Here is a 12947-nt window from a genome sequence, read left to right as displayed (position 1 = left end):
TCAGGAATCACCTCTTTGACGGTTGTAATTAAAAAGGTAAGGGGTAAAATAGAAATTCCAGTAAAATATTAACTAAACTATATTTCTTATTTTCTAGATTATATTAAAAACTGATTTTTTTTATTATAGCAATAAAATAATAACTTTAAAATTTTCAAATAATACTATTTAGTTGAGTTTCGAATTTTAGTTATATTATTAATGCCAAAAATTATATAATTCTATCAAAATTAAATTCAAAATAACTTTTCTACATCTTTTAATTATATACTTAATTTAAATTTAATTGTTTCATTTTTAATTCTTTGAAGTCATTATTTTAATATGCATTTAATGAAAATATTTTGGTCAATATAAATATTTTATACAAAAGAAATCATTTTTATAAATATTTTTACTTATATTTGAAATTCTAACCAAAATTTATTTACATTTTAAAATGAAGTTCCTGTTTTAACTTTATTATTTTAATTATAATATAATATGCAAAAGGGTGCATAACAAGTTGAAGTTGAGGGGTGTAAGTTGTATTTCCGAAAATTTCAGTATAAAATTGTTTTTCAGTTTTGTTTGAGGATATAAAGTGTATTTAACTCTAAATTTAAACACATCGAGTGTTGGCCTCAAATGTCACTTTTTTGATTTAAATAACCATTAATGTCATTTTTCGAATAATTGACCCCAAATGTGATTCCAAAACGGAGTATTAAGTGAAGTTTTTGTTATTAATGAAAAACGCGATTTCGTGTTATGTTTTCAATTTTTTTTTTAAAATAAATTGAAAACGCAACTTCAATTCGTGTTTATGGGGGCAAAACGCAATCTCAGGATGAGTTTCTCATATTAACTCATTTTGAATATGCGTTTTGATTTTTTTTTTTTGCATCATGAGAAAAACTCGGTTAGAAACTGCGTTTTTACGAAAACTCATTTTGAAACGTCGTTTTTATATCCATAAACTCAAGACGAGACTGCGTTTTTTACCGAAAAAGATTCTGAAATTGCGTTTTCAGTAAAAACTCAGTTTGAAACCATGTTTTTCAAGAAAAACACGAAACCTGTGTTTTTCTTTTATTTAAAAAAAATAAAAAAAATTGTTATATAAAAACTCAACACGAGACTTTATTTTTCGTCTATTTTTAAAAATTTCACCCGAATCCTTGTTTTCAAGTGACATTTGAGGCCAAAAATTCAAAAAGTGACATTGAGGGTCTTTTAACTCCCGAAAGCCATTAAGAGCCTTTTAACTCCCGAAAGTGACATTTGGGGCCTTAATTCGATTAAAAATACCCCATTACTATTGGTGTCGGCTAAGTTTTATTGTACCAAATGTTAATTCGGAACTACCTAGGAGTGAGGACTGAGGAGTGAGGCAAAAAGAGTCTATTGGCCACGGAAAGTAAGAAAAGCTCTGCTAAGAACTCCTGCTGATTCGTGATTGTATGCGCACTGGCAATCACTTTAGAAAATATATGATACAAATTGTTCGAAAGTCTAATAATGATAAGTAATTCATTTATTTGAAACTTGCAGTACAAAATCCATAATACATGCCAGATCCGTTATGATTTATGAGAGAGAATCATCCTCTTACGTACTACGCTAACTCGTATATGCATGCAGCTATTAAACCTCAGTGTAGCTTTTAGACCACATTGTCTAGGCGAAAGTTTTGAATCATTCAATCCTCTTAAACAAAAAGAAAAATGATAGCAGCAGCCAGACAAAGTCCAGTTAAGAACGTGGAGGTGGAAAAAAGAAGCGAAGTTGTCTCACTTGGAGTAGGGGAAGGGGGAACTACTGTGACAGCAGGGGATGAAGACGGAGTTGTAGATGAACTCGGAGCCTTAGAGGAAGAAACACGAAGCACGTTAATGTCGACCTTCTGACCAGCTTGGCAGTGACCGGGAATACCACAGAGGAAAAAATGGTGGCCTTTGGAAGTGACGGTGATAGAGTCATTCCCAGTTGTGTGAGTGACAATAGGTGCAGATGCATTGCATGACTTGTACTCGGCATGGCTGACTTGCATTACATTGTGAAACTGAGAATTGTACTGAAATACTGCACGTTTTACACATCGTCAACCCAAACTATCAGTTGAAGGAACTAATGAAGATATTATTTTACTACGTTAACTGAACAAATTTTATATTAGAACGTGGAGAGATTCAGATAAGCTATTGAATGTGTTTGGGAATCAAGTGAAAAAGAAATGAAAGCAAGATATGTGCCCATATAAATAAAGTAGACACTCAAACAAAAACAAAACAAAACAAAAAAAATTAATTATTGTACTTTGTAAAAAAAGTGAAAGTTTTCATATTTTTGAAATTGAATTTTAAATTAATGAAGGCCATACTTCAAAGGGAGTAAGGTAAATGAATAGCGTACAATGTAAAATCCCACTTTATTTAGTTTTTGGTTCTTAGATGTTGCACTAAACTGCAATCATCATGGTGATGATTCCGAACTACCAAATTAACACCACCTAATAGCACTTTTGGACTAATTTGCCAACAAAGTGCGATAATCACACTTTGATCTCTAGACTTTGATATACATTATCCTCTTAGTGTTTATGTTATTCACACTTTTTACCAAAAGGTGGGATATATCATTTGTATAAACCCAACATACTTGGAAATTCTTGTAGACGAGTTTCCAACTTTATGGTCAACTCAAGAGTTGACTTTAAAGGTCTGTTTTTGCGTTGGTCAATGTTGCTGGTAATTATCACCAACAAAGTAAGTTATGCAGAAGATCAAAGTGTAGCTAGTAATGTTCAGTAACAGAAGTTCAAATATTTAACCACTCCTTTCCAACTCTCAATATCTTTCCTGTGAGTTTTATCAAAAAAATGATCAGATATTTCTCTCAGTGGAACTGTTAGCTAGACGTAGCTGCAGGGCACCTGTATTAAACAAGGTGACTTACCTACTCTTTGCTGTTCCGAAACAAAGCACAAACAATCAACCACCATCCCCCTTCCCCCCCTTCCAGGAAACGTATCTGCAACTAAAAGTGCCTACTATTTTTGACCTTTTCCGAAAAAGGATGCTGCCATTCTAGAAAGTGAAAAATCAGAAACATGGCTTTCCATGATTTTTTATTTTAATGATATAGAGTATTATTTTGTTAAATGAACGCATGGATGGATGGTAATCCTGTGATGGGCGGAACTAGGAGATCCTAAATCAAAATCTTGGTTCAGCTCCTGCCTGTGATCTGAATACTTCTCTAAAATCTTGGTCTTAGATCACTGAGCATATCTGTAAATTGCGCTAATGTCGGTAAAATAAATTAATTGTTGTGTACTGTTCTCTAACATGTACTTGATGAGAAGCATTATGATAAACACCATGGCCACTTGTTTGGCGGCTAATTTTCCAGCTCAAGAGTTAAATTGTTTGGAAATGTTTGATGCACTTCTTGTCTTTATTTCTTTCTTTATTTCAATCTCATGCACATCATATATCATTATAAGTCTGGAAAATATTTGTGGACACTACAGAAATAAGTGATGAAAATCAACTTATCAAGTGTAAGGTCTAAATCAACAAATGTTTTTTTTAATTATTTAGAGAGATCAGCATCATTGCTCTGTATAAATCAAGACTCTAACAAAAACGCACAACAAAAGCACCAAAGTTTATACAACATTTAAAAACAAAATGCATGTAAACAGTGATAGAGCAATAAACCATGAATGTGGAGGTCAGAAAGAAGACATACAAATAATATCACCAACATGGAAGGTCTTAGCAGCAGACCATTTTTTGTAATCAACACTACCAGCAATGGTCCAACCAGCCGACTCCCCTACCTTGTACACAGCTCCTACACTTACCTGCAGCTGGCTAACCAATATCACCAGTCCCAACAAAACAGTTGCACTTGAGATAAACTTCTTCTCCATTCTCAACCCCATGCTTATATCATATATTTTTCGAAGAAATCTTTGAGTTAGGAAAAACAAGAGATAAGAAGGGTTGGAAAGTTTGTGTATTAACCTGGCAGTTTTGATACAAGTACTGGTTGTAGTAAATCAGAAGCCAGATTGTTTAGGCGTGCAACATGCTTTTAGTGAGTAAAGTACTCATGACACCAGCAAGGGTCCATCTTGTAACAAACTTATTCAAAAATTTACTTGGTTTTTTTAGATACATGGTTCAGCAGAGATGGAAACAAAGAAACAAAGCCTGCCTTCTTCTGTTTCTATGAACAGATACCTACACGACGATTAATTGAACTGGTAAAGAAATTAATAAAGAGTCGAATTGAGGCCTTACTGCATGAACTATGGGTACAAAACCGTTGTGTTCCTTTTTGAAACGGAACAATATGAATCCAATTTCAAGTTGGTTCCGATGAATAAATGGATATAGATAAGGCCCTGATGGTTTCAATATACTGATTATAGGAAAAAAGCAACAAGCTAATGTTCTTAATTTGAACGATTTTACCTGATCTAATTAGATGTTAAAAATGTATTAGTGCCTCCTTTGTTCCCGTAACTATTGCAAAGCACCTCCTTTGTTCCCGTAACTATTGCAAAGCACAATGTATATACATTGATGGATCACAAAGCAATCTGCACGAAACACGCAATTTAAGTTGCCAACTAACAACACCAAGAATACCATTTATAAGTAATAATCCATCAATAACACTACCAATAATCGATACAGACATCACTCAGAATGTTCCTGTTCTGTTTTTCTTCCCACGCACGCACATTAGACTGCATAATTTGCACAGCTACTAGGCTGTAATAAGAAACAACTATAATGATTCAACAACCATCAATAAATTCTTACGAAAAACAAATACAATATACTGAAACTGCAAAGTAATCGAAAGATTAATGACAGTTATGCTGAACTGGTTGAAGAACTTGAAAGGAAAGATTGTCTTTCGCAAAATGGATCCAATCTAAACATTGCTTAAAAAATGTAGAGGATACACAATCCGTTTCGATTCCAAAGTTTAAGTAGAACATATGATTCAGAAACCAAAAGACCATACTTGCTAGTCCAGAATACAATTTAAAAGATTAAACCTACATATTTATCTTATATCAAAGTACTCCCAAGCATGTTTGCGTCCACCTTTTATTTAGACAAATATATATTGATGCAACTCTATACTTTGGCTGCTCCATTTTTATGCAACGTATCCATCTCCTTCTCATCCTCGTTAACCATGTAACTCTTCCAAACCCTATGTTGCTTCCAAACTGTTTCAGTCATCTCTTCAATTGGCACATTCTTCGTCTCCGGAATCAAAAAGAATGTGAAAAAAGACATCACTAACACCCAACCGGAGAAAAACAGGAATATGCCAAACTTCATGGTGCAAAGCATCGATAAGAATGATTGTCCTATGACGAATGTGAAGACCATGTTGACACAAACGGTCACACTTTGTCCTGCTGATCTCGTCTCAAGTGGGAACGTCTCGCTAGGAATTAGCCATCCTAATGGTCCCCAAGACCATGCAAATGCCGACACAAATGTGCATATCATGACCACTACTAGTATTGATAAATTACTGCCCAAATTGTTGCTGCTATCTGAAAGCTTGGTTCCTAGTACTATACCAATTACTAATTGTGCAAGAAACATTTGAATTCCCGCTTCCAGCAGTAATGCTCTCCGACCTACTTTGTCAACAAGATAGATTGATACTACTGTTGACAAGACATTGACAGCACCTGTGATCACGGCTGAATACAGTGAAGCATCACCTCCGAATCCAAGCGAGTCAAACAAAACGGGTGCATAAAACATAATAGCATTGATTCCTGTGAATTGTTGGAATATCTGCCCAAAACAGAAACCATTAGAATTGTTTTTCAGCAATAAAACATTGCAAACAAATGCTAGACTTATGTTACCTGCAAAGCAACTGCTATGATAAGTTGTGGCCTATTCTTTCTCTTCAGAAGATTTTTAAAAGGCTTCTTAACTTCTTTAGCCACACGGCTAGCCTCAACAAGCTCTTCGAATTCCGGTTCAACATTGTCAATACCACGAATCTTTCTAAGAACTCTTTTACCTTCCTCCAATTTACCGCGCTCAATAAGACTGTTTGGGGTATCCAAAACTATAAGTGAACCTATTGTCAGTAAGACTGCCGGAATGCCAGCCAATCCCAATGACAGCCTCCAACCCCATCCACCTTCGATTCTGTTTCAAGATTTTAACAGGTAGACTTAGTAACATATACAAAAACCACCACAAAACTACATAATACGCACAATTATGTAAAACATCAGGTTGATAGGCTTACTTTGATGTCCCATAGTTAACAAGGTTGGCAAACAGAATACCAATAGTAACATTAAGTTGGAACAGTATGTTCAATGCACCTCGTATCCTTGTAGGTGCTATCTCAGACAAAAACAGAGGCACTGCCTGCAAAGTTTCATACCAAAACATGATCAAATTCATAAATCATGATCATCAAACATTTAACCATTATGTACTTTAGTTTTGCTAATTTAGCACTTCACTATCAAGACTAATTTCAAAGAAATTATCTGCGATCAAAATTAAGAAAAAAAATCGAACATCAGAAAATCTCGAAAAAATGGATAAGTTAGAACCATATATTCATTCGTAGAATCCTGAGCTACCAGATTAAAGATATGAAAATAAATTAAAAGATCTTCTGTTGAATAGGATAATGATTCAAAAAGAGACAGCATCACAAGATTCATATATACTCCTCATAATTGCACCATCACAGAATAAAGTTTACAAAGACCCCATTGTCATTATTTTTCTAGAGTTTGGAGGAAACTACATTTAGAAAAGTCTTTACCGACAAAAACAAGCACAAATAATAAAGGCCATATACATTTCATTTCCATTCTACAGTTGAATAAGACATTGCTGATATTTTTATGCAATTCATGAATTTTTTAGGACCAGTTATCATTCAATCTTGACCCACCGTTATGCACCAACGTATAAACATTTATTATTATAACAAATTAAATTTACTATTTTACGAAAACGATTCAAAATTTATAAAAACAGATATTTAACTAATTCGTAAAAGTTGGTAGTTGAAGACAAAATCCGGCAGTTACTATGTTAACAAGATTCTACAATAGGAGTAATAGATTAGCAAGACAGCTAAGAGTACTCGATATATGAGATAAATAAAAGAATCTTTTTCTTATTTGCAAAGATATCAAAAATCTGTACAGATTTATTCACAAGATATTATTGTTTCGAAAAAATTACCTGATTTGCAAAACCAACTCCACAGCCAAGTGAAATTCTACCAAGAATAAGCATGAAGAGATTAAGGGCTGCAGCATTGAGTATAACACCGATTATGAAAAATATTCCGGCGATCAGCATTGTGATTTTCCGACCAAGTTTCCTCGTTGTATGTGAAGCGAAAAATGTGGCAATAAGAGCAGCCAGGTACAACGATGAAGTGAACAATTGTAGGCCTTCATTGTTGTATTTGCAGTAGTTACTGTCTAGTCCTTTTTCTTGAGATCTTTTGTATACCACCGGAAAGAATTTTTTCAGAAAATCAGGCATTGACGTTACACCACCTGCAAAATTTCAATTTTTTTATCATCATTTTATATAATCGAACAAAAATTCAAGAAAATTTATCATCAAACATATATAATCAAAACTGATCATCATCCGAAAAACATCACACCGAAAAAAGGTACAGGATTCTATAAATCATTTTTAACACAAATCATAAGAGGCGATGATGTGGTTACATATACAAATCCGTGCCTAATAAGTGCTATGTGTAAATCCTGGAGAAATATATTTATCATAATCGCACAGGCTTTGTGTTCCGCTAGTACATTTGTAAAAATGATGAAGTGAGCAAAAAATCGAAAAAAAAGACGTATAAGTAAGGATGAAGACCTGAAACACCAACATCATAGCCGAACATAAGACCACCAGTGGCAGCCATAATACAAGAAATAACAACTATTACTGTTACTTTAGCCTCGAATTCCTTTCCGCCCGTAGGCGCTAATCCTCCACCAGCCATAACACTAAGCAACTATAATAACTATATTTTTAAACAGATGTATGTGTATTCAATAAAACAGAAAAAAATGATCAGAGGGGAGTGAATAGTATGACTAAGGAGAAGAAAATGTAAGGTCAATGTATGAGAAGAGAGTGATTATTTATAGACTAGGAAAATTGGTGTTGTCCAATTGTTTATCAAGATTTGATTTGATGAGGTGTGTGGGCTCCCCCAATACAATGTCCCCATGTGTGGATAAGTATTGTAATTTACTTGATTAGGAAAAGTAATTATAATTACACAATTTAGAGGATTTTCATATATGTTACATAATCTTTCCTCTCCCTTTTTTCTGTTTTCTTGGATAATCGATCCTTCCTCCAGTAATTTATATTTGATTTGATTACTTTAAGCAACAAGACAATCATTTTCTATTTTTATTTTGGATAATTGTTTCTAATTAAATAATTACTTCAGCATTACGATAGTCTCGTATTGAGTCTTGTATCATTATTTTTTTCTCATTTATTATAATCTAATCAAAAAAGGAGGAAAAAGAAATTCAAATGAGCGTCCACACTTCGAATCTTATCATAGTGGAGCTGTTACAATCAAAATTAAGAAGTCAAATTGATTTTGATTATGTATTCCTTGTACTATTGGAGAGATCGAACGGTTATGGGCAAAAACTCTTTAGGGATCGTTTGGTTCAGTCATATTTGATTTTCAAATTCAATCCTCCAAATTTATACCTCAAACCCTCAAAATATGGGGTTTTGATACCCTATCAGGGAGATGGTATGAAACATGATTATAAGGAATCAAATATATTTTTTATTTTGTATATAATTCTATGTAAATATTTAATATAAAATTAAATCGATAAATCAAAACAATATAAAATTAAAATTATATTAATTTTTAAAATTAATAAAAATTAGTAAATTAATAATATTTTAATTAAATATATTTATTCCACAACTTAACCAAACACGTGATATCAAGAATGATACTTCAACTCTATACTATCTTAACCCGATTTCTCATTCTAACCCATATCACTACGCCAATCAAACGACCCCTTACGAGTACTTTCCTAGATATCTTTTTCTATTTTCTTTTTGTGACCATTCATATCGTTTTATTATAAAAATAATCATTATAACCGCCAGGACAAATATGAAACACTGTTTTTTGACGAAACTGACATTTTTGTAAATAATTTTAATCTAATTAATACAGTTTTATCTAACAAATTAATCATCATCTAATGACCAGAGCAATGATTAGTAGTAACTTTTAAGGAACTGAACAACGATTAGTAACTTTATCGGACAAGTTTTGTCCAGACCCAATTTTGGTAATATTCAAACAGAACACGAATCATTCGCAAACATATCAAATGTATCGAACACGAACCTTTTTTTTGTGACTAATTAAACTTATAAGTCTTACAATTGAGTATATATTTTAACAAATTTCGGGGTGAGCGAAAATCGAACCCAAATTACCTAATACAAACAACAAATAAACCCTTAATCACTTAGCTATCTCATCGCGCTCACCGGACACGAACTTACGTATATGCTTTACCAAATATATTATGGCTCAAGCAAGTGTTTTATTCTTATTTAATAAATTACTAATATACACTTTATGCTAAATATATATATATATATGAGTAGCACTTCACGGAGTACCCTCTTATATAGAGAATCGTGAAGAATCATTATTTAAAAAATATAATATATATAATTTATTTTATTTTTCATCATATATAGTTATAAATTTTAATTATCAAGTTAAAAATCGAAGTTACACAATTTTTTATTTAAAAAATCATTGAGATTATTAAAAAAGTTTAAATTGGTTCTATAGCAGAATCACACACTTATTAAAAATTATTCCACTGTAGAATCAAATTTAAAATCAAGTAATTTTATCAAATTTTAATTTTTAAATTTTTTATTATATTTATTATTCTAGATTAGCATCGAATTTTATATTTTTTAAATTAAAATTTTACAATTTGTGATGAGATTCTATAATACAAACAATGGTTCTCCACGGTTCTCTACGGAATAAAAGCCTATATATATATATTCTATTATATTAAAGACAAGAATATTAAAAATTTGGTTGTTACTCCTTGCTCACTCAATCCAGAGCCGTCAGATCAAACTGATGAGAATCGTTAGATAAAATCTTAAAAATATTATATAAGAAGTATAAGTTTCGAATCCTGCCAGCAATATATTAAAATTATAATTTACAATATATAATGATAAAAATAATCGTGGTGCATTGTAAAATTATTATACTAGGAGTATATGGTTCGAATCTTATCAGCAATATATTAAAATTATATTTTACAATATATAATAATAAAAACAACCGTGCATCGCACGGGTTATATACTTGTATATATATATGGGGAAATGGTAAAATAGAAATCGATCTTATTCTACAAACTAAAAACCAATGACAACCACTAATTTTATACAGTTGAACATCGATTAGGTAATAATCGTTAAAGTAATAACCGATAGAGTATATTTATATATATATTTTAGATGATTTTTGTCCTCATATTTATTGTGTTTGGCATTGATTTGGATATTTATTTAATAGGTTTTGATGTTTTATTGTAGCATACAAGAAAATTCTAGACGTGGAAGGATTTGAAGTAAAAAGTCCTATTTTGGAGTGGAAATAGAAGAAAATTCATATTATTTGTGTACATGGGCTGCAAATACCGTTTAGGCCGTATCTAGAGATCCCGAAATCCGATTTTGATGATCTTACAGTCCACGCGAAGCCCACAAAATTTTATTTAATTCAGAGATGGTCCAGTAAAGAGAATCCATTTAGAGCAGCCCAGAAAAAGAGAAAAATAGAAACCTTGAATTTTTACAAAAGAATCCAATTCAGTTTAGAAGTGTCTCTTGTAATTTTATTAGAATAAGAAAATACTTTGATTATTAGATATAACATCAGACTTTATTATTGTGGAGTTAGTTTTTTTATTTTATTAGTTTGGAGAGAAGAATAGATACGTACTTTGTACTGGAGCTAGGTTCTTGCTCTTTTTCACATACATTTTGTTTTAGATTTGTTCTCTATTAATACAATTATTTGAGGTACTATTTTTTTCTCTTATTTTAGTAGTATATGTTTATTATGGCTTTTTTCATTCTTTTCCTTATTTTTATTCCTAACATGAGTGAGTAGTCGTAATCTAGGGCGTATGAAAAATCATGTTTACACCATTATAATGGCTTGATTTTCACAGTATTTTGAGTGATTTAAGTGATTCTAATTGATATGTTTTAATGCTTAGTTTGTGTAATTGGCCAATATCATAGACTAATTATATGCAATAATGATACTAAATCGAGAGATAGCGTACTAATTAGAGGCACACATACGATTAGTCGAATGAATGTAAATGCGAGAGTATTATTGGATTTTTGAGAGCGTTGGTACTCGAGAGAGATCGACATATGTTCTAATCACTTGACCAATTAAATTACTAAAAGTTATTATTGAATCATGTTCCAAGAGTCTTAATACTTGAGAGAGATTGACAAACTCTAGTTGTGTAACCACTTTAGTCGCTTTAGCTTAGGAACTAGTTCGATGTAAGTATGGTAAACCCGATTGCCCTAGACTTTTAGTTAATTGATTCTCAAAATATAGTTATTTGCATTATTTAGTTATAGAAAATTCTCTACAATCGTTGTCACTGTAGGAACAATTTACAATAATTAGATTAAAATTCTTGAGACTTGTCTCCTTGTGGATTCGACCCGTACTTGCTAGTTTCTGCTAACAACAGACACCGTGCACTTGTGGTACTATATAAAATAATACATTAAGTTTTTGGCGCCGCTGCCGGAGAGACGCCTAGTTTCTATAGATTTTATTCTAATTTTTTTAGATTGTTTCCATTGTCTCATTGGTAGTTTACTTCCAACTGAGGCATATTTCATTGTTTTTTTTGTTTTAGTTGTTGATGCTTAGGTCTAAAAAAGAAGCAGAAATAACTCCTCTTAGTCCGACATCTGGGATTACTTGTCAGCAATATATTGATTGAGTAAGAAAAGAAAGGCAACAAAATCTTGGTGATTCAAAGATCAAAATGGCAGAACTTCCTATTAAATCTTTGAAGAACTATCATAACCCTCACCGAGTGGTGTGCCTACTGGCCTTACTATGCCAACTATTGAAGCAACAAATTTTGAGATCAAACCAGCGTTGCTCACTATAATTCTACAGAATCAGTTTGCTGGTCTCCCCTCGGAAGAACCTACACTTCATCAACAAAGGTTTCAACAACTCCGCTCTACCATCAAACATCGGGGAGTCACTGCATATCATTTGAAAGTTATGTTGTTCGGGTTTTTTCTTCGTGATAAAGCTCAGAAATGGTTGAATGATATCAATGTGACTGAGTGGAACGAAATTTCTCAAGCTTTCTTAACCGAGTATTTCCCTCCTAACAGAACTGATGACTTGATTGATAAGATGATGGGTTTTAAACAAGAATATTAAGAGTCTCTTAAAGATGCTTGGGAGAGATTCAAAGATCTTCGACGTGCATGCCCTCATCATGGTCTTGAAAAATGGTCTCTAATCAAAAGTTTCTACAATGGTCTTGACCCTGAAATAAACGGTAGTGTTAATAATGCTGCATGTGGTGTTTTTATAGAAAAGGGAGTTGATGATGCGTATGCTTTTCTTAAAAATTTGGCTGCAAATCACTTCAATAATCCGAGAGCATCTAAGAAGGGAGGTAAACTTGATGTGGAGGCTTATTCTCTCTTATCATCTCAAGTAGCTTCATTAACTCAAGAAATTTATTCATCGAAGACTTCACAATCATCTGCTCCTATAAGTATTAATGCACTATCATACATGGC

At 32.4% G+C, this 12947-nt stretch overlaps 2 protein-coding genes and 1 non-coding gene across 4 annotated transcripts; all 3 read right to left on the bottom strand.

Moving 5' to 3' along the window:
- Positions 1-1467: 1467 nt before the first annotated feature.
- On the bottom strand, positions 1468-4767 carry LOC141677305 (mavicyanin-like). The gene is made up of 3 exons (XM_074483175.1): positions 4677-4767; positions 3736-4594; positions 1468-2064 (listed from the first exon to the last, which is right to left on the bottom strand). The coding sequence occupies exons 2-3, from the start codon at positions 3929-3931 to the stop codon at positions 1691-1693; spliced, it is 570 nt and encodes a 189-aa protein (XP_074339276.1). The 5' UTR covers positions 3932-4594; positions 4677-4767; the 3' UTR covers positions 1468-1690.
- A 207-nt stretch (positions 4768-4974) lies between these two features.
- Positions 4975-8164, bottom strand: LOC141677304 (sugar transport protein 13-like). Of its 2 annotated transcripts, XM_074483173.1 has the most exons (5): positions 7914-8164; positions 7257-7579; positions 6295-6419; positions 5900-6191; positions 4975-5825 (listed from the first exon to the last, which is right to left on the bottom strand). In XM_074483173.1, exons 1-5 carry the CDS (start codon positions 8041-8043, stop codon positions 5145-5147), a joined length of 1551 nt encoding a protein of 516 aa, XP_074339274.1. In that variant the 5' UTR covers positions 8044-8164; the 3' UTR covers positions 4975-5144. The 2 variants fall into 2 exon arrangements, with proteins under 2 accessions (XP_074339274.1, XP_074339275.1); XM_074483174.1 differs by lacking the exons at positions 7257-7579; positions 7914-8164 and adding an exon at positions 6611-6776.
- A 4373-nt stretch (positions 8165-12537) lies between these two features.
- Positions 12538-12643, bottom strand: LOC141681657 (small nucleolar RNA R71). The gene has a single exon (XR_012559084.1). It is a non-coding gene; the product is annotated as a small nucleolar RNA R71 (small nucleolar RNA).
- Positions 12644-12947: the final 304 nt, after the last annotated feature.

The sequence above is a fragment of the Apium graveolens genome, chromosome 8 (genome assembly GCF_009905375.1).
Source record: "Apium graveolens cultivar Ventura chromosome 8, ASM990537v1, whole genome shotgun sequence".
NCBI lineage: Eukaryota > Viridiplantae > Streptophyta > Magnoliopsida > Apiales > Apiaceae > Apium > Apium graveolens.
The sequence above is the reverse complement of the archived record's forward strand: the minus strand, read 5'-3'. Positions and strand labels throughout refer to the sequence as shown.

Bases quoted from the DNA above. Each gene is read 5' to 3' on its own strand.
- LOC141677304 (XM_074483173.1), bottom strand. From the start codon at position 8,043: ATGGCTGGTGGAGGATTAGCGCCTACGGGCGGAAAGGAATTCGAGGCT. The intron at 6,420-7,256 runs GTAATTTTTTCG...GAAACTTTGCAG, and splicing joins GAGTTGGTTTTGCAAATCAG to GCAGTGCCTCTGTTTTTGTC. The intron at 5,826-5,899 runs GTAACATAAGTC...TGTTTTGGGCAG, and splicing joins TCATAGCAGTTGCTTTGCAG to ATATTCCAACAATTCACAGG.
- LOC141677305 (XM_074483175.1), bottom strand. From the start codon at position 3,931: ATGGGGTTGAGAATGGAGAAGAAGTTTATCTCAAGTGCAACTGTTTTG. The intron at 2,065-3,735 runs GTATGTCTTCTT...TAAAACGTGCAG, and splicing joins CCATGTTGGTGATATTATTT to TATTTCAGTACAATTCTCAG.